This window comes from Tasmannia lanceolata, unplaced genomic scaffold (genome assembly GCF_043159265.1).
Source record: "Tasmannia lanceolata isolate RefF3 unplaced genomic scaffold, GAP_Taslan_0.1 ptg000008l, whole genome shotgun sequence".
NCBI lineage: Eukaryota > Viridiplantae > Streptophyta > Magnoliopsida > Canellales > Winteraceae > Tasmannia > Tasmannia lanceolata.
The window spans coordinates 59,576,488-59,601,567 of record NW_027518685.1 but is presented as its reverse complement, the minus strand read 5'-3'; the positions used below and the strand labels follow the sequence as shown (position 1 = coordinate 59,601,567).

The 25,080-nt window shown below is 37.3% G+C and overlaps 1 protein-coding gene across 1 annotated transcript in view; it reads right to left on the bottom strand.

Moving 5' to 3' along the window:
- Nucleotides 1–16,933, bottom strand: part of LOC143883685 (F-box protein At4g00755-like) — a 32,797-nt gene extending 15,864 nt beyond the window's left edge. The window contains exons 1-4 of the mRNA XM_077387011.1: nucleotides 16,816–16,933; nucleotides 16,029–16,158; nucleotides 7,574–7,993; nucleotides 7,274–7,452 (exon numbers count right to left, since the gene is read on the bottom strand). Coding sequence (XP_077243126.1) covers nucleotides 7,274–7,452; nucleotides 7,574–7,993; nucleotides 16,029–16,155 — 726 coding nt within the window. The 5' untranslated portion in view covers nucleotides 16,156–16,158; nucleotides 16,816–16,933. The remainder of the gene's footprint in view (nucleotides 1–7,273; nucleotides 7,453–7,573; nucleotides 7,994–16,028; nucleotides 16,159–16,815) is intronic.
- Between the last annotated feature and the right edge of the window lie 8,147 nt (nucleotides 16,934–25,080).

The following is a 25,080-nucleotide window of genomic DNA, read 5'->3' as shown; positions in this document are numbered from 1 at the left end:
AGAACATAATCAATTATGTTTAGAATCATCAAAACAAGATAGGATAGTAGACCTTTGGGCTTACAATCTCCCAATTTTTTATGATGACAAACAAAATTGATTATGAGGTGTGTGTGGAGTGACATAATAGGCAAGTGAATGCAGGAACTCCCCCTCAATATATGCACAATGATAAATGATAACAAGTAAAAGCATACAGTGCATACAGGCAAGTGAATAGATAATCAATTTCCAAACTTCTCCCCCCTTTTGTGATCGACAAAAAAGGACGAACTTAACCAAGGTTTAAGCACATACATGAACAAAGTGATATTTGAGAAGTAGTTCATGTTGATTAGTTATAAAACTCCCACTTAAACTTTCAAATGAGGCAAACTAAGATGTATAGCAAATAGGAGTGAATGATGATTGAGTTAGGTACTCCCCCTTAATCAATGCTTATGGTATAAAATATGTAGCGAGATAATGCACATATATCTGTTCATGATCGAGATGTTGACATGTTGTCAAATTGTTAGGTATTTTAATTAAGATGAAGGTACCTCTCCATCTTAGAGAACTAAGAAGGCTAAGAGTACCAATTGAGTGATTTTTAAGATTAAGGTTTGACATCTCATTCATGCAGATACTACCAAACAGGGATGATATATATATATATATATATATATATATATATATATATATATATATATATACACACTATATAGATAAGCTGGTGAAAGGCACAAAGTATTTATCTGGCAATTTCTTTGACTTGATTCGCACTCCAAATGTTCAAGGCACTTCGGATATAACATATTCTATCATCACTAAGAGGTTTTGTAAAGATATCAGCCAATTGTTCCTCAGTGTTAATATATTTTAAGCAAATGTCCCATTTTTGTGAGTGATCTCTAATGAAGTGGTGCCTAATCTCAATATGTTTGGTTCTAGAGTGTTGTATGGGGTTCTTTGTCAAGTTTATAGCACTAGTATTATCACATTGGATGGGAATATTTTCCAATTTAATTTCATAGTCCATCAATGTGCTTTTCATTCATAGGACTTGTGCACAGCAAGCTCCAGCTGCCACATATTCTGCTTCTGTTGTGGATAGAGCTACTGAATTTTGTTTTTTGCTAAACCATAAAACAAGTTATTTGCCTAAGAATTGACAAGTCCCACTAGTGCTTTCCTATCCACTCTACATCCAGCAAAGTCTGCATCTGAATATCTAATGAGAGTGAAGGCAGTAGATTTTTCATACCATAGTCCCAGATTTTGGGTTCCTTTTAAGTACTTGAAGATCTTCTTGACTGCAGATAGGTGAGACTCTTTTGCATCCGATTGAAATCGATTACAGAGACAGACAGTAAACATAATATCTGGTCTATTGGCTGTCAAATAGAGTAGGCTACCTATCATACCCCTATACACCTTTTGGTCCACAGATTTGCCAAATTCATCCTTTTCTAACTTAGCAGTTGTACTCATGGGAATTCTTGATGTCTTGCTGCTATCCATACCATACTTCTTTAATAACTCCTTTGTATATTTTTCTTGATTTATAAATATTCCATTTTGGTAATGTTTGATTTGGAGTCCTAAGAAGTAGGTTAACTCACCCATCATGCTCATTTCAAATTTATTTTTTATTAGAGTTGCAAATTCATCACACATTTTTTTTATTAGTCGAGCCACAGATGGTGTCATCCACATAAATCTGGACAAGGAGGATATCTTGATTTTCTCTTTTGATAAATAATGTTTTATCCACCTATCCCATCTCAAAACCTTTTTCTACTAGGAAGGTGCAAAGCCTCTCATACCAAGCTCTACGAGCTTGGTTCAAACCATAGGAGCTTGCTTCAAACCATATAAAGCCTTATCAAGCTTGAAGACATGATTTGGATATTTGTAGTCTTCAAAACCTGGAGGTTGCTCAACATACACTTCCTCTTGGATATAGCCATTTAGGAAGGCACTTTTCACATCCATTTGATATAATTTAAATCCTTTATGAGATGCATATGCCAAGAGTATCCTAATAGCTTCCATATGGGCAACAAGAGCAAATGTCTCATTATAGTCTATTCCTTCCTCCTGATTGTACCCTTGGGCTACAAGCCTAGCTTTATTTCTAGTGATAATTCTATTTTCATCCATTTTATTTCTATACACCCATCTTGTGCCAATGACTGGATGATCACTAAGCCTAGGCACTAGCCTCCACACCTTGCTCCTTTCGAATTGACTCAACTCTTCTTGCATAGCCATCAACCAATATTCATCATTTTCGGCTTCCTTGATGGACTTAGGTTCTAATTCGGATAGGAACGCCAAGTTGTTACTCACACTTCAATAGTATGATCTAGTTCTTACCGGCGATGTGGCATCACCTAAGATTTGGGATTCAGGATGATCTACCAATATTCTCCTATCCCTAGGTAATGAGTCATCATCTACACTCTCAACTTCCTCACTAGGTAATGTATTATTTGTAGATGCATGGGGAGGAGCATTTGTCTTAGGTAAGAGGTGTTCGATGGGTTCATCCTCATCATGTGGCATTTCTTGAGGTGTTTGCTCTCTCTCATCAAATGTAACATGCATGGATTCTTCTACAACTAGGGTTCTTCTAATAAATACTCTATATGCCTTGCTATGTGTAGAATACCCTAAGAATATGCCATCATCCGACTTCTTATCAAATTTATGTAAGTTATCTTTGATATTCAAGATGTAGCATCTACAACCAAACACTCTAAAGTAGCTTCTATTTGGTTTCAAGTTTTTCCAAAGCTCATAAGGTGTTTTCTTATAAATTGGCGTCATATACACCCTATTTATGATATAGCAAGCGATGCTAACCGCCTCCGCCCAAAAGTATCTAGGGAGATCATTCTCATTTAACATGGTTCTAGCCATTTCTTGGAGGGTTCGGTTCTTTCTTTCTACAACCCCATTTTATTGAGGTGTCCTAGGTGCCGAAAAGTTGTGTTTAATGCCATGTTCATTACAATAAGTGTCAAAGTGTATATTTTCAAATTCCGTTCCATGGTCACTCCTAATGTAAGATATGGCAATACCTTTCTCATTTTGGACTTGATTACACAACTTAAGAAAATTTTCATAGGTTTCATCTTTATGTGCTAAAAATATGACCCATGTAAATTGTGAGTAGTCATCCACAACACAAACACATACCTCTTTCCACCTAGGCTACTTGTCTTCATTGGTCCAAAAAGATCCATATGAAGTAGTTGCAAGGGGTAAGTGGTTGAGATCATATTTTTAGGGGCAAATGAGCTCTTCAATTGTTTGCCTAATTGACAAGTTCTACAAATGTTTGGTGTACTTGAACTTAGGCAACCCTCTAACAATGTCTTTTGAGGAGAGGGTTGAAATGAGATCCATTCCGGCATGACCCAACCTCCTATACAATAACCAAGAATCTTCACTAATGGCATTAAGACAAGTTACATTTTGGAGTCTAAGATCATCTAGCCCAATAGTGTAAATGTTATTGTCTCTAGAACCTATGAATTGCACTTTTCCATCTATCTTATTTTTAACAATGCATTTTTCGGGGTTGAAGACTACTTCAAAACCATTGTCACATAATTGACTAATTCTAATAAGATTATGAGATAAGTCATCAACATAAAGTACATCATGTATGGGAGAGGTAGAGTTACCTATGGTGCCTTCTCCTTTAACTTTTCCTTTCTTATCATCTCCAAAGGTAACATCTCCACCATCCTTGAGTGATAGGGATGCAAATTGAGTGAGGTCTCTGGTCATGTGTCTAGAGCATCCACTATCATGGTTATAGTGTGCAGAACGAAAATTGAGAATATCACTATCAAACTCTACGAATGAACAGGCAGAAAGTGCTCACATTTAGCCTGATTAATTTAATATTCATCAACAATATGGTGAAAAGGAACCTTGAAAGCTTCTTGGAAGTAATGTCTTTTTCCACGATCCCAATGGAATGAAACTAATATCATGAGGATCTGAGCTGATTTATTTGTCGTTTACAGATAAATTAAGAAAAGCGGTACGGATCAAATCAAAACATGCACCAGATGGAACAAGAAATGGCATACCAATCAATTACAGGGTGCAAAAGAACGAAAGAGTAAATCCCAAGCTTCCGTTTGGAAGTTCGAAGATGGGATGGGGCAGATGGTGAATAAAGTGTCACTCAAGTAACTTAGGAAGTCTTTAAAATTGCAAGGGAGGACTCTATGTACAAAAACATGTACATATATATATATATAGAGAGAGAGAGAGAGAGGAAAGTGTTGGTGAGCTTAAGCGCCCCAATCACATGGGTCCCACATTTTCTGTGGTGATCCAAACCATTCATTTGCAAGGCCCTATCATAGATAGGGTGTGTACCAAAAATCAGCTCCATAGGATCATCCTAACCCCTCTATTATGGAGGACAAAAATGGGCAGATTTGTGGACAAATAATGTCTGTCCATTTTGACCTCCACAAATGGATGGGTTAGGATGATCCTATGGAGCTGATTTTTGGTACACACCCCATCTATGTAAGGGCCTTTCAAATGAATGGTTTGGATCATCATAACAAAGTAGGCCCCAATGTGATTGGGCGCTTAAGCTCACCATAAGTTTGGTGAGCTTAAGCTCACCAACACTTTCCTCATATATATATATATATGGGAGATGATAAATTCAGACCCGCTTTAAGATAAATCACACCCTTTCAACAATAAAAAACATTAAAGTCTGCCACATACTTATTGGTTGTAAACGAGCCGAGCCGAGCTTGGCCAGGCTCGGCTCGGATCGTTAAGCTCAAAAGCTAGGCTCGGGCTCGGCTCGGCTCTGTCAGGCTCGCGAGCCTTCTCGAGCTCGGGTTGTATTAAGTTCACACCCCTCATCTTCCCTAGACAGCCCTATCTAGTGTAATTTGACTACTCCTTTTACGCTACGGGGGCTGGTCCAAGTAACAAATGGGGTTCCAAAAAAGAAGTGACATATTTTGCCTCCCCCTTTCACTCCCTGGACAACCCTTTTAGTGTATATATTAATATATAATATATATATTTAAATATATTAAATTCTTAATGAGCCTTACCAAGCCGAGCCTAGTGTAGCTTGGGCTCAGCTCGTTAAGCTTAATGAGCCTGGCTAGCCGGCTCGTCTCGGCTCGTAAAGGATTCGAGCTGAGCTTTTTCTGAGCCGAGCTCGAGCGAGCTTTCGAGCCCGAGCCAAAATTGACACCCTTACTAATGGGAAAAGTGTCTCTGGTCGATCGACCAGATAACTTATCCGGTATGTCACTCAGAAACATAGTGGGGCTCACTTTGTTTGGGTGATCCAAACCATTCATTCGATGGTCATAGATAGGGTGTGCCCAAAAAATCAGCTTCATAGGATCATCCTAACCCTTAGATTTGTGGAGGTCTTAAATGGACAAATTTGTGGAAGTTTAAATTATAGTTTTAAAACTCCCCCGCATCCGCATCAACCTTTACCTTGGCCGCGTTCCACGTTACGCTGCATCCGCATTCCGCGTTTTGCCCAACAGAGTCAATAAAAACTCCTTTGACTCTCCCGAATTATGACCGCATCAACCGAGTACTCGACCACGTCGTGCTGATTTGACTAGGATTTTCTTTGGCCGCATTCTGCATCACATCCACATTTTAAAACACTGGCTTTAAATGGTCCTAAACATACATATGATTAATTCCAGCCCCAACAGTCCTAAACCCAACTTTATTGATGAAAACCAACCCCTAAACTCAAAATCTGCACACTCGATCCTCATTCCCAGCATATACCTCCTCGAAACACATACTATGGCTGACGCAAGGAGCATGAGAGCGGCAATACCAAGATAAAGATTGACACGAGCAGCACTAAAATAATCTCGTGGGGGTTTGAAAACTCATGCCACGGTTTGGAGAAAAGCTCCAACATAACAGATGACAGGAGCGAAGCTCCTTCACCCACGTGAACGAGCCAATGCTCTTCACAACAGATATCCCAAAAATAAACTTTATTCAAATCTATCTTTCTTTCCTCATACCATTACATAATATAGAAAGTTAGCAACCATAAATACTTGCCTACAAATTATTCTCCATTTTCTATCTAAAGCTACAAAAATAAAAGGAAGAAATAGTTCTAAGATAATCCTAAAATATTAATCCCGTATTAGACACTTACCATATCCTAAAACTGCCTATAACTTAGCCAAATCAAGTCCAAATAGCGTAATCTTGGGCTCTTTAGATAGGTAATCGAAAAACCTTTCTAAAAATACTAAAATTAAGCTAAATAGACAAGTTTTGACGTCCCAAAAAAATACCACAAATAAAATGACGAAAATAGGAAATAAAAAATAAAAAATTTGGTCCACGCCGCATGTTCTGCATCAATGGCCGTCCAGCATAAGATGCCCTATAATCTAGTGGTGTGATGCCCCGGTAACTTCTATCCCCTTCTATCTCATGTATGGTATTTCTCAAGCTTTTCTTATATTTTCTTGTTATCAACCCGAAAGCCTTTCTGTTTTTGTGATTTTAAGATTCAAAGGATATAGTGAGATACTGTATTGATTTTTTTTAATTTTTTTTGAAATGGTGGAAGTTTTATTAATCAAAAAAAGAAAGAAAGAAAGAGATTGTTCTGATTACTATAGTAATAAAGATTCTAATGATCGTTCTTGATAGTAAGTCAGACGGCAGGATTTGATTAATTTCTGTTACAACAAAAATGTAATATTGATTTCCCCTTCAATTTCTGCATCAGAAAGTTTTTTTTCTCCCATAGAATAAAGATATTGAGCTTATATATATGCAGTTTCTATTTTCACCCTTTTATTGTAGAAATGCTTGATGATTTAGAGTTAACAATTCCTCATATGATCCTTCCAAACCGCTATACATATGAGAATGATGGTGAACTATACAATCATATGGCTTCCAACAAAGAGAAAAGTGCTGAGGCAACCTATAGCAACAGCATCCATGCCATGGATTACGTAGAGAACTGTAATGGCCAAACAGTTTCATGCCAATTTAAAAGGTGCCATAAAAACAATTGACCGAAACCATCACACCTCTGATAATGCAATCATGGAATAGGAAAGGTACTTCTCAATGCAGAATATTGCCTTCATTAAAGAAACTATTTTCTCCAATCGTGTTTTGCAAAGTTTGTTCAATAAGCTACTGTGAAGAAATTATATATTAAAAAAAAACCCAGTTAAGTTAATAAAAAAAAACTGTTGAAAAACTGTAATTTTACCTGTCTCATTGGGAATTTTGATGATACATATGTCCAGATGAAGTCGTCATCAGCAGATCTCTGAACTGACGGAATCCCATCCATCATGTTGTTTGTCCTGCCCAGTAATGTCTTTGAATGGCCCATCTTAAATCGCACAGCCTTTGCTGGATATGTAGGATGCCGATGCTGAAAAAATGCTGAAAAAGAAAACATAATTTTACTGATAGTATAAATAAAATCACCAAGGGAATAATAAAATAACCCAAGTGAATAATAGAATCATATGAGTGTGTAAACTGAAAATATCAGGACACTAACCTCGGAATGGCTGTATCTTAATTTCATTAACAACACATAACTTAGAGGTCAATCTATAAGTTAGTGTCTCAGACACCTCAGGATCAATATTTCCTTTACTTGACCAGTAAGAAAGCCTTCCATCCACTCTATTATCATTTGGATACAGTGTGTTCACAATGCTCTCTTCTGGATAGGTATCAGTACTGGAGGCATTAATGGCCTCTAGAAGGCGATCCTTCATTTGCCTAGGGGATGTAAGAGCTCGAGCTAAACGGGCATAGACTCTGTGGTCTCTTTCCAGACACTCCCACTCTATATAATTACTCGCTCCAACTTCTATCGGCTCCATGGAGTCACATATTTCAGTAACATGTGTGAAACAAGATATTTCAGGAAACCTTTTTATGCAGAGCTTCTTATAGAAACTTTTTGCGATCACTGCAAAACATTTTAGAAACAATTCAGTATCTCATCTAAAACTATAACTCCCACACTAAAACTAAATTAATCAGTCACATAGGATCATACAATACAGCAGAGCATAGCCCCATCAATCATCCTAAACTAGTAACAAGCTTTTGAGCAGATAAATGGAGTCCTTTTATCCATCTTCATTCATTTTTGTATTGTAAAGATGATGTGGCCAAGGGGAGAAGTATAAGAAAGAGGGAAGGAAGAAGAAGAAGAGAAAGGAAAGCAGAGTAGAAATAGGGGAGAATCTGTTTTCTCAATTCATTAATTCATCAAAATTCCCTAATCCCTAATACCTAATACCTGAGGGCCTTATATAGGCAATTGAAATAAACCGGAAATGAAATAACATGGAAAATCAAAGCCCTAAAAACTAAAATATGGAAATAAAAATCCTAGAAACTAAATGGCGTGGAAATAAAAATCCTAAAAGTTATAATGGGCAGATGTGCCTCTTATTGGGCCAATGAAGTAGATCAGAAGAGAATGTTAAACAAGTTAAAAATACTGTTAAAATGGCGTTCAGAATCAATAATTTCTGAACTTGACCATGAGGAACACTAACTAAAATATGTCTCCATCAACTTTTTTTCATTAATTAACAATCAAAGAAACAAGACCATTCAAAATAAAGGTCTAGAACACCACAAGTATCCAACAAAAAAGGACAGCGTTAGCGCACATGCAGAAAGGGTCATGCGTATAGTAATTGCATGCTAGGTATATACACGAGCACTTGAGAATCAGAGTGTGCGTAGTTGGCCGCTGCGTCAAGTTAGAAACCCAAGTGAGTCAAAGATTCCTCATTCCAATTTATGACCAATATGTGAGCAAAAAGCCTAAATCGCCTTATCCATAATGAGAATTAGAAAATAACTCTCATCAAACATCAGGAAAGCAAGATCAAGATTAAAAACTCACTGTTGATATCAGACGAACGGCTAGAAATTAAATGCATTTAATTAAAGAGAAGAAATTATTGTGGAAAACAAAGAACAAAAACCAAAGAGAAACTTTCAGAAAAGGCAAAAGAACGACTTGGTAAACAATTTTATGATGAATAATGACTGAAGCTCATGACACTCGAAAAGGTTGAGGAAACTTTGCCATTGTGATCGTAGCCTATGGTTTTGGTCAGTAGTTAATCTTAGTTGGGGCCATTTTCTACATTTGGGCTGTAAAATGGCTTTGAGCATCCAGTGTGGGTGAAAAGAATCAAGAGCATAAAGCACCTGCAAATCAAATTGCAATCATCATACACACACACAAAAAAGGCCAAGTAATACATTCAGGGCCTAAATTATGGGATAGATGATGGCAGGGAGGTTGAGTTTGCACTCAAATATGTGGTATGACAAGGTAAATTTCAAAAGCAGGTACCATAACCTATTTAGAATGTGTTCTACAATTAGGCTAAGGAATTATGGCATGGAGGTGATCATTTTCCTTGCACACCTTGCCTTTTGAGGGGTTTTACACGTGGATTTGTTTCCGAGTCGATTTCACCTCTGTCGTGACTATGTGCATCGCCCGAAATCAGCCCATTAACTGTCCTGTGAATGGCTGAGATTAAAATTTAGTTTTTCATTAGGCTAATCAAAGCCATTCATGGGAAAGTGAATTGGCTGATTTTGTGTTGTCGCAATGGAGGAGAAACAACCTCTTTGTTTCTTGCGATTTTTTTTCCTCAAGAAGCTTTTTTTTTAAATAGCAAATAATATTGAAAAACATAAGGGGGGGGGGGGGGGGGGGGAGGGGACGAGAAGGGAAAACCCAAGAATACAGAAAGAAAAAAGAAATAGAAAAAAGAGCACAACGCAGAGGACACCTCAAGGAGGAAGATGATCAAACCATCTCAAAAAATCGCTCCCCACCCCTCTCCTAGCCAACAAATCTGCCTTCTCATTTGCGGACCTCCAAACATGGTCCAATTCAATATTTTATTCCGCAATAAAAAAGAGCCAAGAATCATGGAGGAACTACCCCACCCTTCAACCATCGGATCACATTTAGAGAATCCCCTTCAACAATTAAGTTCTTCAAACTATCCCTCCTAATCTTTTTTAGTCCTTGAAAAGCCGATGGATGACATCTCGTCCATGCTATAGCCACCGTAATAATGTGCATAAATAGATAATATGGAGATTTGGATACCCTCTCACTAGTTTCTATACTATGAAGGATCCATTACCTTTCCATGCCTAATTGGAATTTTTTCCACACAGTGGCTTTCGACTTAAAACTTTTCTCTTGCTATTTTTGTTGAATTTGCTATTAATAAAAGAAACTAGCAATTATTCTTTTCTTTTTTTGTATGTGTCAATTTGTTAAAAAGTTCTCTTGCTATTTTTGTTTTTTTTTTCTATTAATAAATGAAACTAGCAATTATTCTTTTTTTGTATGTGTCAATTTGTTAAAAAGCTCTCTTGATATTTTTGTTTTTTTTTTCTATTAATAAAAGAAACTAGCAATTATTCTTTTTTTGTATGTGTCAATTTGTTAAAGAGGCTGTTTCACCACTGTCGCGACTGAATGTATCACCCAAAATTAATCCATTCACGTTTTTTAGAATGGCTGAGATTGAAAAACATATTTTTTAATATCAGTCCTTGAAAAGTGAATGGGCTAATTTCGGCTGACGCACTTAATCTTGACGAAGGAGAAATAATCTCTTTTTTAAATGAATACTTCTTCTATTCCTTTTATGTATGGTTTTTCCCTCTATTCATTAAGGCCACGTTTGGATACGCAAAAATTTTGGATTTCTCACATTTATAGTTGAGATTTGGAACTAGATCAGATCCTTAGATTTCCAAATCAACTACAACAGTGAAACAATTCTGATTTTGAAATCTGTTCTGCAAGACATTATTTGGAAATCAATATTTGTGGCAATTACCTTCACCCTCGCTGCTCCTCGACCTTGCTACAGCAGCAGTCTGACTTCCGTCTGTCCCTCCTTCTCTTCCCCTCTCTCTTTCTCGTACAACATGAGCGTGAGGATGATTGATGTTTTTTGTATCCAAAACTCAAATCCAAATCCAAATACAAAAACATGAGGTATCCAAACATGGCCTAAAGGGGTTAATGTAATAATAAAGACTAGCTGAGTTGAAAAAAAATGTGGCCCCGGAGATGGACAAACACTAGCATACACAGATGCAGTAAGATATTCACTCACAAGTCATGGATGTTATTTAATATAAAGAATGATATGGACCCACCATTATTGATGCATTCTAGAGCGAATATACAATATTAAAATGGCCAAACTCAGTAACTTTAGACAATTGGACCTCGATTTCTTAAAATGATGATATATAGATTCATCAAAAGAAGAAAAAAGGACGCATGACTGAGGTGGTCGGAGCTATTGACGCCAGACGAAGCCCACGAGGATGGCCAAGATCAAAGTGATCTCAACCAAAAAAAAAAGGATAATTCCAGGAATCCTCAACCAGAGGCAATGGACGCAATGGACGTCACTCAACGTTGCTAATCGTGGAAGCCACTCAACTCCATCAAGCCACAAGCTTGATTCGTAGGAGGAATCAGTCAACTCCAAGACAAGGAAAACTTGCAAAGAATATTTGTAAGCCCAATGGTTTTTACCTTGGCATTCCCATCTTGTTTTGATGATTCCAATACACAAGTGATCTTTTATCACTAATGTGTTTGATTGTCTAAGTTGTAGATTATGATAAAGTAAGATCAAGGATGCTTGGATTGAAAGCCAAGAAGCTCACATTGGACCACTAATTGGAAGGCCAAAGTCATCAGGCAAGAAGTCATGAAGACTTGAAGACATGAAGAAATTCATATTGAAGACCATTTTTTGTCTTTTAGAATGTAATTGATCCAAACCTAGATTAGGCTTTAAGAGGCATAATTAAGTTAATCTCACACACCCTAAAAATATATGTGATTGTATATGTGGAGTTCCAACACCTTGGAACCCTCATAAGCAATCCCAACTTGGTGTTAAGTTGGAAGCCCAAAAACAGAATTGAAAATCTGCTCTTCATAGGCTTCTCGGAACTCCGAGAGTTTTTCTCGGAACTCCGAGAATTCTCGGAACTCCGAGAAATGGTCCAGTAGACTATTTTCCAACTTCTGTGTGTATTCTCGGAACTCCGAGATTTTTTCTCGGAACTCCGAGAACACTACAACGGTCGGATTTTGAGCCGTTGGGAATTTTCTAGAAATTACCGTAATGCCACTGAACGGTCATATTTTGTTTTTCCTATAAATATGGGAGTTCTAAACATTCAATCAAGATATCCTAACACTCTAAAAACTTCATTTGAATATCCAAGAGTGAATCAAACTTCAATTGTGCCTCTCATCACCATCTTTAGGATTTGGATCATAGGCTCAAATTTGTACATCCATTTTGTAACCCTTGTGAGGGATTTTTTCATTTCTTTCTTTCAACCTTCGAGTGTTGTATTCGGGCGAGTTTTCGGAGAAGCGAAGCCCATTATCCGTGGTGAGGATAGCCACCAAGGTTAAAGCTGTTGGGGTGAGGATAGCCACCAAGGTTAAAGCTATTGTAATTGGCATTCGATCTTCGCCAAGGTTAAGAAGATCAAATAGTGTAGCCATCAACGGGTTTGGTTGGTGGAGTGGAGTAGGCCTCGGATTTGAGGACCGAACCACTTTAAATCTCGGGTGCACTCTTTCTATCTCTTTGCTCTTTTATTTGCATTGCACCATTAGATTTAACTTGTATGCTTGATTATTGATTCCTGATCTCTTAATCTTAAAATCGGTTTAAAGGTTTTAAATTGGTAGATTCTATTTCTTAAAACAACCATATTCTCCCTCCTCATTGTGTTGCCATTCTAGTATAACTTGGGACCCCCCTACATCGGATTTTCACTTGGTATCAGAGCCTTGGCTCTTAAAAGATTTTAAAATTTTTGTGAAAGTTATTTCAAAATCTAACTAGGGAAAAATTTTATTTGGCAACTTCTATTTGTGAAATGGCACACCAAATTAGAACCGGACTTCCGGAAGGCCATTCCACAACTAGACCTCCTTTCTTCAATGGGTCAAACTATGGACATTGGAAAACAAAGATGCGCATCTATCTTCTCTCGATAGATGTGGAACTTTGGTACATTGTTGAAAATGGATACAATGTACCTTCCAAACCATTTGAAGAATGGAATGTGGTAGAGAAAAAGGCAAGCAAATTTGAACTACAAAGCAATAAATTCTTTATTTTGTGCCTTAACTACCGAGGAGTTCAATCGAGTTGCTCTTTTTTATTCCGCCAAGACTATTTGGGATACCCTTGCGACTACCCATGAGGGAACATCACAAGTCAAGGATTCCAAAATAAACTTACTATTACGCCAAGACTATTTTTACAACAATCAAAAGTCCATCGCCCTCTATTCTCATTCATATTTATGGAGACTACATAAAAAGACTTGTAGCCCAAGATTCAATAAAGGCTAGACACATTTCCGAGGCACACACAACTTACTAGCTAGTCAAAGCATACTTTCAAGGTAATTAAAAAACCACAACTTACTAAGAAAATATTAAATACAAAAGACAAGACTAAAGACTCCTAGACCAAGTAATAAATGTGCCACATGCAACTTAATTATGCTCCTGCATCATTCTCCTTTGCTTGACTTCAAACTCAGCATACTTGGTGATTTCCATCCGCATTGTACTCCCATGGTTCAAAAAAACTCGTCCTCGAGTTTTGAAGTGCCGAAGAATGCTTACCATCTGAAACTCTTTAGAATCAAATCCAACTGCATAATCCCAAAGACAAAAATATGCCATGTCTTGAACTTGAACATGCTTGAAGTCATTAATATCAACTGTAGGCTTCAACGCAGGATCTAACAAAAATGGATCGATATATATATATATATATATATATATATATATATATAGAGAGAGAGAGAGAGAGAGAGAAAGCGACCCAAACTTCAATCTCCATGCTGTCAAATCCAATTTCTTTGAGTTTTTCGTTCAATAGTTCGTAGGGCACCTAAATCATTTCTTTAAGTGAATCATTGATCATTTAGTCACCATCAAAATTCATTGACTTACCCTTGGAACTTTTAGGAAAGATTAGATATCCATCTTCTGAATATTTATCCATCTAAGAAATAATAAAATTTCAAGTCTGGGTTTACCTCCCAATTTTGGCATTTGGAAACTCTCCTTTGAACTAATCGAAGATACTCTATACCAATCGCGAATCCACGTAAACTTTCTTACCAAACTTCAACCAAGAAAAGAATCAAGGAAATTCGGAATTGCAGTCCCCTCCGTCAGCCTTTACTAAAACGCTAATATATCCCTATAGAAAACTCTAATTTACGATCCGTTATTTACGCTGGAAACTAGACTCGAAGATCTTTCCGTTGGTATATCACTTGCTCAAGTCGGACACCAATAACCCTTAAAAAAAGTACGAAACAGACCCCAAAATTTCTGAATTTTGTTGTAGAACAAAGTGCGCCACATGTTCTTGTGGCTCTGATACCACTTTGACGCAGGCTGGAGCCCACATGGATGGCCAAGATCAAAATGATCTTAACCAAAGAAAGGGATAGTTTTGGGAATCCTCAACCGAAGGCAACGGACGTCACTCAACGTTGCTAATCGCGGAAGTCACTCGACACAACCAAGCCACAAGCTTGATTCGCGGACGTCACTCAACTCCAAAGCAAGGAAAACTTGCAGAGAATATTTTTGCAGCAATCAAAAGTCAATCTATTTTTACAGGAAGCACTCATCTCCCTCTATTCTCATTCATATTTATAGAGATTACATGAAAAGACTTGTCCAAGACTCAATAAAGGCTAGACACATTTCCTAGACACACACAACTTACTAGCTAGCCAAGGCATACTTTCAAGGTAATTAAACAACCACAACTTACTAAGAAAATATTAAATACCAAAGACTAAAGACTCCTGGACGAAGTAATAAATGTGCCACATGCAACTTAAATATTCTCCTGCATCATTATCCTTTGCTTGGCTTCAAACTCAGCATACTAGGTGATTTTCGTCTGCATCAACTACAAAAGAAGCAACTATGAAAAACCAAGCTACACCAGAATGAGACAAATCATGGAGGTGAAAAGTCAAATATATCAATGCAAATAAACTACATAGCACCCCAAATTACTGATCATTTCAAAGGTATTTATGAGAGCTTATCAATGAAAGTATCTAAACAAGCAGCCAAGACCTCCAAAATCACATAAAATAACACGACGCAATGCTTTCAAGCTCGGTGCAGTGCAAGAGATTGATATTGATAATAGTTGGAGAGAATAACATTCTTTTAATCTAAGTTGCATCTGTAACAATACGAGTGTCAGAGTCCGACTCGGGTATCGAGTGTCGGATTAAGCTCAAAAAGAACAATTCGTGGATTCACCAATAAATATTAAGAGGAATGATAGATGCAAGGTTGTCCTTGCATAAAGAACAGGAAAAGGGCCCTTGATTGGTTATACACCATTAAGTGTAACCGCTTAAAATCAGGTGAAAAAGTAAATTTGGTTACACTGAATGACGTGGAACCATTCAAGGGCCCTTTTCTGGATCTTTATGCAAGGGAGCCCTTGCATTTATCATTGCACATATTTTAATCAATCTTGAAATTTTATTTTATTTTTAGATAATAATATGACCATAACAACTAATATATTGAAAAATTTAACCAGCGAAGTAGATATAATGTTCTATTTCCATTTAAGAAACTTACTATTATAATGGGTAAAACTCAATACATGTGACAATTGTAAAGTTGCGGTAGTAGTAGTCAGAAAAAACAAATAAAGGAGATCTAGAATTGTCTCAAAGAATCCTAAAGTATTGGAATCCGAGATGTGTCCAACACGGATTCTTCACTCATTTAGAAGAATCCATGTAGCCAGACAAAAATTTATAAAAACTAGGATCTTGCATGATGCGATTCAACATTTATTTCAGAAGGGAAGAAGAGAAAATCTTACCAAATCGGCGCCATGAGTGTGAGACGGAACTAGCACGAGCAATATCAGACGGATCGTCCAAACACATCAGCACATCCATTGACAAGTCGTGCCCAATCAACTCCAAAAAATCACCGACCCTCTCCATTTCCTTAAAAAAATCACTGATAGACATTGATAACAGAAATACCCATCTTCGAAAATCAATATCAATAAAACCAGGCTACTGATATCCGCACCACCATGTTTTGATAATGAGATGAACTCAGCTTGTTTTACATATTTTAACCAGATGTCAAACGCTGCTGAGAGCTTATTGGGAATGGTGATAGCCTTTGGCAGCTGATCAAAACAAGGTGATATCGTCCTACTATCAAAACATGGGTGAGCCGATATATTTCTTCTAAAACAAAGATCCCCAAATTCACAAAAGCAAAATATGATAAATAAATAGATAAACTAATCCAGCAAAAAAAAAAGAGATCTTCTTAAGTTGAATCGCAACACATTGGCAGGGACATTTTTTTTTTTTTTAAATAAAAAACCAATAACAAGAACAAAGTTCCTGCTCAAACCTAACCGTAAGAAACATATTCACCCCATTAGCAGCATGCAATACAGAAAAACAACTAACAAAAACAAGAAAAACAACTAATAAAAATAAGAAAAAAGAGAAAAGAAATATTTTTCAGAATAACATAAGAACAAATGAGAAATGCATGCTAAATCCAAAGAAGGATTTGGCCAAAAAGCCTTAAAACCCAAAAAAAAAAAGATTCAAAAGAAAAGAAGAAGAAGAAGAAGGTACCTTATGGAGGAAAGCAGAGAAAAGATGTAGAAGCCTCGAAGAAGAACCTACAAAACCTTTTAGAAGAAAGGAGATTTAGCGTTACAGATTATTCGGTAAGATACATCCCCCCTTTCCCTTGGTGGCTTTCCAGTTATTTTACGACACTGTTTTATATGCATGGCAATGAAGAGCTGACACAGCCCTCAAAAATCGAACAAAACTAGGTTCCATATTGAGTTCCTGCATAGTCACGACGTGGCAGAGTAAAACAAGGCCACATGTCACTCCTCTCTCTCTCTCTCTCTCTCTCTCTCTCTCTCTCTCTCTCCTACCCTTGGGGGCCCGAATAGCACTCCCCCTCTCCCTTGGTGGGGTCTCTCTCTCTCTCTCAACGCCCTTAGTGGGGCCAAACAATTGAATGGTGTAAATCCTTGTTAAAAGATCCAGACCGTTCTTTTGTTGTCCTCAACATAATAGGCTTGCCCATTAGTTCTTCTCCGTAGGGTGTGGAGAGGGAGAGAGAGATTGTGTGTGACTGCTGTTCGGCCCCACCAAGGGTATGAGAGAGATAATCGACATGTGGCTGTCTTTTACTCAGCCCCACCAATGGTGTGACAGAGAGAGTGTGTTGTTAGGCCCCATTAAGGGTATGAGAGTGAGTGCTGTTCAGCCCCATCAAGGGTGTGAGAGAATTGCCATGTGTCGGTGTTTTACTCGTCCACAACTTCATTATGGAGGAAGTTCAACATCGCAAGGAGCCAAGTTCTCAAAAATCTCAAACAAGCAATCCACTCATTTAATAACATTAAAGAGAATCAATTTCAACAGTGAGATACTCCATAAGAGACTCAATTTCAGTACTGGGATAGTCCATCTGATTCTGATGGCCAATATACTCATTTAATCACATTAAGAGAATCAATTTCAATAGTTAGACAGTCCATCTGATTCTGATTGGCAAACGGATCCATTTGTGTTTGGATTGCAGGAATCGGTATTGGTAATATCGCATTCAATCCAATTCCAATTTCCTCTATAAATGAAATAACAATTCCAATTCTAGTATTCGTGTAAGCACTGGAATTCATCTAGGTAATCAATCATGATTCTGATTCTAGCGTTTGGTACTGTCCAGACCGTCGGAATGGAATCAAATTTTCAATAAATATTTTATAATATCTTAATCAATAAGAATTTTTTTACTAAAATGTAAATTAATATTTATAAATAAGACATTGACAATATAGAAATATCATTCATAATATAATAAAATCACATCCATTATAGTAATTTTACTAATAGCAATTTAAAGATCATACCAATGACTAGGCATTAAAACACATGCCATATGCAACAACTAACTTGATCATCACATTTTTCATGAATCATGGCATTTTGGTCATTTGCATAACTAAGGAGTATTTCGCTCAATTTTACCTGATTTGCTTATTTTGATCATTTTTTATGACATGGGGGCATTTTAGTCATTTTCATAACTAGGGGTATTTTTGTCATTTTCCATGACTCGGTTGTATTATGGTCATTTTGTACCCGATGTGGCGTATTTGATTATTTTTCTGTCATGGGGGTATTTTAGTTATTTTTCGTGACTAGCGATATGCTGGTCATATTTACTCGATAGGGGTATTTTGATTATTTTATACCATAGGGTTATTTTAGTCATTTTCCATGACAAGGGGTATCCTTCTCATTTTTACCCGATATGTGGTATCGTGATCGTTTTTACTTTATAGAGGTATTTTAGTCATTTTCCAAGAATCAAGGGAATTTTGGTCATTTTGCTCGATATAAGGGGTATTTCTATCATTTTTATGATGGTTATTTTTTACCCGATACATGGTATCGTATCATTTTTATGCCATGGAGATATTTTATCTATTTTAGTCATTTTCAGTGACTAGGTATCTTAGTCATTTTTCATGACTCAGGAGTATTCTAGTCATTTTTAAACGATATGGGGTATTTTTATCATTTTTATATCATGGGGTGATTTTATTTATTTAGCATGACTCAGTGGTATTTTGGTCATTTTTAACTGGTACAAGGGTATTTCAATTATTTTCCATGACCCAGGGCTATTCTAGTCATTTTACCCTCTATGAGGGTATTTTGATCATTTTTTATGTCATAAGTGCATTTTAGTCATTTTCCACGACTTAGGGGTATTTTGTCATTTTCACCCGATACAGGGGTATTTTGGTCATTTTCCATGACGCAGGGTATTCTGTTCAATTGTACTTGATTGGCATATTTTGATCATTATTTATGTTATGGGGTTATTTTAGTTATTTTCAAGTGGATTAGATCAGGTGCCTTGAGAGGAGATTTAACACCTTTTTTCTCCCCATTCCATAAATCAGAATACCACCCGCTTGGGCGAGTATCAAAAAGCACCAAATATTCCCTCATTTTCCGATCGGAGGTAAGCATTGTTTCCCATTCCAATATGCAAATGAATCCAAATGTCGGAATCTCATTAATCGGAATTGGATACCGATACTGATTCCCGATTTAAGCAGTGCAAAACGCACCCTAAGAAGCGCAATAACCTCTGTCCTATTAGATTCCTTCTATCTAATAGAGCGTGAAAGGCCTATCTAACCATCCACGCAGGGTTTCTATCAAGACTCCCACTACCTGTCAGGCTTGGATTACAAAGGTTTAATATATCAAAGTTTAGAATCCAAAACCTAGAGCAAATTCCTCTTGCTCTTGAATCAGTGGAGAAAAAACACAGAAAAAACACAAATTAACTTATGCAATGTGTGTTTTAAATGAAAACAATTCGAATTGTAATTTTTGTGATCCTTATTTTTTTTTTACTTTATACGGTCCTATGATCATCAAACTACGAAGGGACCACCTTGAAATGTGCTAGGGTTTTAAATGCCACCACTACAAAAGCATCACTTATGTATATGTGGCAGATATGCTATTTTCTATTCTTCTTTTTTAGTAATAGACGATCTTATTAAAAAAATGACCGAGGTGGTCGAAGTACAAGGAAGGAGCATACACAACAATTAGTCAAACAGTAAAAAAACTGTAAAAAAAAATAAAAATCGAGGAACAAAATCGAATAGCACCAAGTCTTCCATAAATACACCATCTCTAGAAAGGGCATTAGCGACAGAGTTAGCCGAACTTCGCACATGACGAAACACCAATGATGAAGATCTCGACCAATCAAGAATCTTGTCATAGAACTGGTCAAACCTCCAGGGGATGATTAGAAGAACCACTAAGCAAACGGATGAAAATTAAAGAATCCCCTTCGACCACTACATTAACTAAACGATCTCTGCCTCTGAAGAGTCTGCCACCCATATAGGCCATGTATAAGCCCATAAAACTTCTTCATTCTCGTCCCTCAAGACACCACCAATACCGACCGGACCGGGATTCCCCAAACTTGATCCATCAAAGTTGAGCTTTAAGAATCCATGCTCAGAAGGTGCCCACTCTTGTACCAGAATTCTTCGAGCGTCTCCACTTGAACACACAACTCTCCAAAATTTCCATTTTAGGCGGAAACGAATTTGAAAGATGGAGTAACCTTAACCTAGGATATTGTAAGAGCAATCACTTTAATGATCAAGAATGCAGAGTTTTTTGCAACACCATCCAAGCTTCTTGCGTTCCTTTCTTTTCATATTACTCAAATAGTAGCGAGGAAAGCCACATTCTACAAAATCCTTCCTTTCTTTTTCTAAGGTCCCTCGACCCAACATTTGAGTAAATCAATCAATTTTTTAGGAACACCCAATCAATACCAAATCTACATATTAATTTAGTCCATAACTCCCATGTTACTTTGCAATGTATGAACAAGTGGTCCACCGATTCTCCCGCTTCTAAGCATAAGGCACAATGGTCTACTACTGTCATCTTCCTTTTGCGTAGAAAATCAACCGTCTAAATCGTCTGAAGGATATTAGTTTGCCATTTTCTTTTTATATATAAAAATCTTCATAGGAGATTTGATTCCATATGTAGAATATTAATATATATTTAGACGATATAATAATAGAGATTTGCTAGCCACCTTTGCAAAAGTTGCTTCACGCCCTATCTTTTGCATGTGACGACAGCCATGTCAGATCAATTGAATGAATAAAGCAAAAGTAAACATATGCGGCTGTCATCACATGCAAACGACAGAGCACGAAGTAGCTTCTATGAAGGTGGCTAGCAACTATGTATAGGAAGTTGCTACCGTCGATCGCAGAAGGCATTTTTGCAGTGTCTGTTGCATGGGAGAGTGGCCACATAGGCTCAGATTTTGTCTCATTCATTTAATTCATTTGAGGTGGCTTCTCTCTCATGCAACAGACGCTTCGCAAAATGCCTTCTGCGATGGATGCTAGCAAATCCCATATATACCTATACATACATACATACCTATATATATATATATATATATATATATATATATATATATATATATATATATATATATATATATATACACACACACAGAGAGAGAGAGAGGAATGATAGAAGGAAGGGCGCCCTTGCATAAACTAGCTTCAAGGTCCCCTTGCAAAACTAGCTTCAAGGGCACCCCTATTGGTTGATTTCAACAAAGTGGATTTATGATTGCGCAGAAAAAAGTGGATGGCGCAGGATAAAGCGGAAACGGCTTTGGCTTTGCTAAAACCAACCAATAGGGGTGCCCTTGAAGCCGATTTTTTTCAGGGCGCCCTTGAGCTCAGATAGCTGATCTGAGCTCGAGCGTCAAAAACTCATGTGGGCCCACATTTTTGGGGTGATCCAAAGAATTCATTTGGAAGGCCGTTACACAGATAGAGTGTGTACCAAAAATCAAGTTCATAAGATCATCCTAACCCATCCAAAAGTGGAGGGAGAAATGGACAGATATTGTTTCTCCACAGATCTGCCCAGTTTTTCCTCAACAAATGGAAGGGTTAGAATGATCCTATGAACCTGATTTTTCGTAGGCACCCTATCTATGTACGGGCCTTTCAAAGGAATGCTTTGGATCACCCCAAAAATGTGGGCCCACATGAGTTTTTGAGCTCGAGCTCAGATAAGCTTTTCTGAGCTCGAGCTCAGATAAGCTTTTCTGAGCTCGAGCTCAGAAACACTTTCCTCTCTCTCTCTCTCTCTCTCTCTCTCTCTCTCTCTCTCTCTCTCTCTCTCTATATATATATATATATATATATATATATATATATATATATGGTGGCCGATCATCAAGTACTGTGAAAGATGTACCACCCTTGATATTTGATCCAACAGTAGCGTACTTTTTAAGAGGCTACTGCTGGATCAAATATCAGGGGTGGTACGTATGACGTACCATCTTCACAGGACTTGACGGTCAGCCTCCATATATATATATATATATATATATATATATATATATATATATATATACTATCTAGCTAGAGAAAAAAGGATTTCTTTTCTTTTTTTGTGAGATTTACATGTCACCATTAATATTTACAGTTTCTACCATCCCTAACTTTCAGCTTTAAGTTTTTCACCGATTTTTTAATTTACTCCTAAATTCTTTAAATTTAACACGTCAGAGCCATTCCCCTCCATCCATCTATTACAATTCTACCTCTCAAAAAAATTTGACTTCCTAATGTACCCCCCTACTGCTATATCCATCTATGGCTTTATACAAGGGCAAAATAGGGCCTCCCTGTTTCGGTATCTCTGAATCTCTCGCACCAGAGATATTTTCTCCCGTCTCAGCAACTACTTTGCTTAACCAAACACGTTTCCTTCTCTTGCCAGAGATATTTTCTCCCCTCTCAGCAACTACTATGCTGAACCAACCACATATAAGGGTGTCAATTTTGGCTCGGGCTCGGAAGCTCGCTCGAGCTCGGCCCGAATCCTTAACGAGCCGAGCCGAGCCGGCTCGCCATGCTCGTTAAGCTTAACGAGCCAAGCCCGATTTAGGCCAGGCTCGGCTCGGCTCGGCTCGTTAAGGCTCGTTAAGAATTTAATATATTTAAATATATATATTATATATTAATATATACACTAAAAGGGTTGTCTAGGGAGTGAAAGGGGGAGGCAAAATATGTCACTTCATTTTTGGAACCCCATTTGTTACTTGGACCACCCCCATAGTGTAAAAAAAGTAGTCAAATTACACTAGATAGGGCTGTCTAGGGAAGATGAGGGGTGTGAACTTAATATAACCTGAGCTCGGTAAGGCTCGCATATCCTTCTCTCTCCTCCATCTATCCCCAAGAACCCTAATACCCACCATGTCCTTCCTTTCAGCCAGGAGCTTCTTCTCCAAACCCTAATACCCATTCTATTCTCTTGCAGTCAAACCCCAGAAACCTAGGGCCAGAAATTCTCTCAATGTGGTCAGTAGCTCTATTGCCCTTCTTTTTCTTCTTCTTCCTTAACTATTGGTTTTTTACAGACTTGGGGATTTTTTGTTTTATTAGGTTTTGGGTACTATCACTGATTTATCAAGCAGGATTTAAGTACTCGAATGCATCAAACCTAATGCGTATCGTCTCAAGCTTCCTTCCCATATAAAGATACATGATGTATTTAACGTCCGCCATTTGAAACCTTATATGGGAGACATAACTGATGATGATACCTCGAATTCAGAGACAAATTCTTTCAAACAGGACGGGAATGATGCAGCCCACACCCATGTGGCTGACAAATTTGGAGCCCACATGAACCATCCCAAGCAAGTGAGAAGATCAGACCGCGTTCAAGCCCATCGCAAGGCCCAAGCCCAACTTGAATGCACCAAGCATAAAGGCTAGCTCCAGCCTAAGATCATGGACATGCTAATTCAAACCTGATCAAGTTGCATTCCCATCATAATGATTCTGATCGTTTTTTAAGTACGATTTTGGAATGGGTGAATCATGAAAAATAGAAAACTAAAAAGTTGTAGATTTGTGAATTCTGTTTCCAATGGATATTTATGGTCTGCATTTGGCCAAGTGGTTGGAAAGTTATGACATTTTAGTAGACAGTGTCTTTAAGACTTTGACTAGTCAATATGTTTTGAGTTCCTAAGCTATTAATGATGTATGTAAGTCTCTAAAATAGTTAGTGGGATAGTTTGAACATCTTTTTTATTGTATTTTCTCTATAAAAGTTCAGTAAAAATCTGTAATAAGTTTGTAGTTGAATTTTGAATGAAAATTTGCCTAGAGCATTTCCCTTGAACCTTGAAGAGTTCATCCTTGAAACCTAGAAGAGTTTCACTTATTCCTTGAAGAATAGGAGCTTTTCCATAACGTTTGCATCCTTTAAGAGTTGCAACCATCAGTCTAGAAGAATTGATGTTACCCACCTTCCTTGGCAACCTTGAAGAGTAGTCATTGAAGTTGTTATCCTATCCAGAATTTTATCTTTGCTGGACAGCCCACTTCCATCATATGTTTGAGTACTTTACAGTGTTTTCTGAGAAAACATTCTTCATCAAAGTTTTAGATCTCTGAGTCTTTGAAATTTTGGCTTTGTTATCAACTCATTCCGACCTATATCGAGGAAGATACATTCATTTTATTGAACTCACGTAAATCTGTTTTCATGTAGCTGGCTTATTTAGCAAAGGAGTGTGTTTGTCACTCTCCCAATCCTTAGTCCAAAAAGCCTAGGAGAGGCTTGCATCAGTAAGCTTGAGTCTACTCAGGGTTCCCCATTGCTGGTCTTGGTGGTCTTATTTTCCCACAACCTACAAAAAAGAAAAGTAACTTGCAGAGTCTTTTTCCAATTAAAATAATAGTTTTGGCTTTGTTTGGGTGGCAAGAATATTATGAAAATTTTGGAAAAGAAATTTTCCGCCCAAATTTCCTAGTTTTCCACTTTTGTCTACAATGAAAAAAGTAACTTGTACAACAACACTCCAAGCTTTTGTGGAATTATATGGTGTGTGCCCCACCACAAAAGTGTCCTTTGATGTTTGATCGAACAGCTACATCTTAAAAAAGTTGCTGCTGTTGGATCAAATATCTAGGCTGGCACTTTTATTACGAGCATGTACGTTAAGACACCATTAAAAATTCCAAGTTTTATTTAGAGGGACCTTCAATTTATAACGACATGCCTCCAAATAAAGTCATAAATTTATCTTTTCCCTCTAAATGTTTTTTTTATAGGCTTTTCCCTCTAAATGTTAGACGCAAAAAAATGTCTTAGGCTCCATTTAGTTGCATTCCATGTGAGAATTCCTCAAACATGATGTGAGAAAAAAAAAAAATTAGCCCCCAGATCGCCACCTCGCTGTTTGGATTTTGG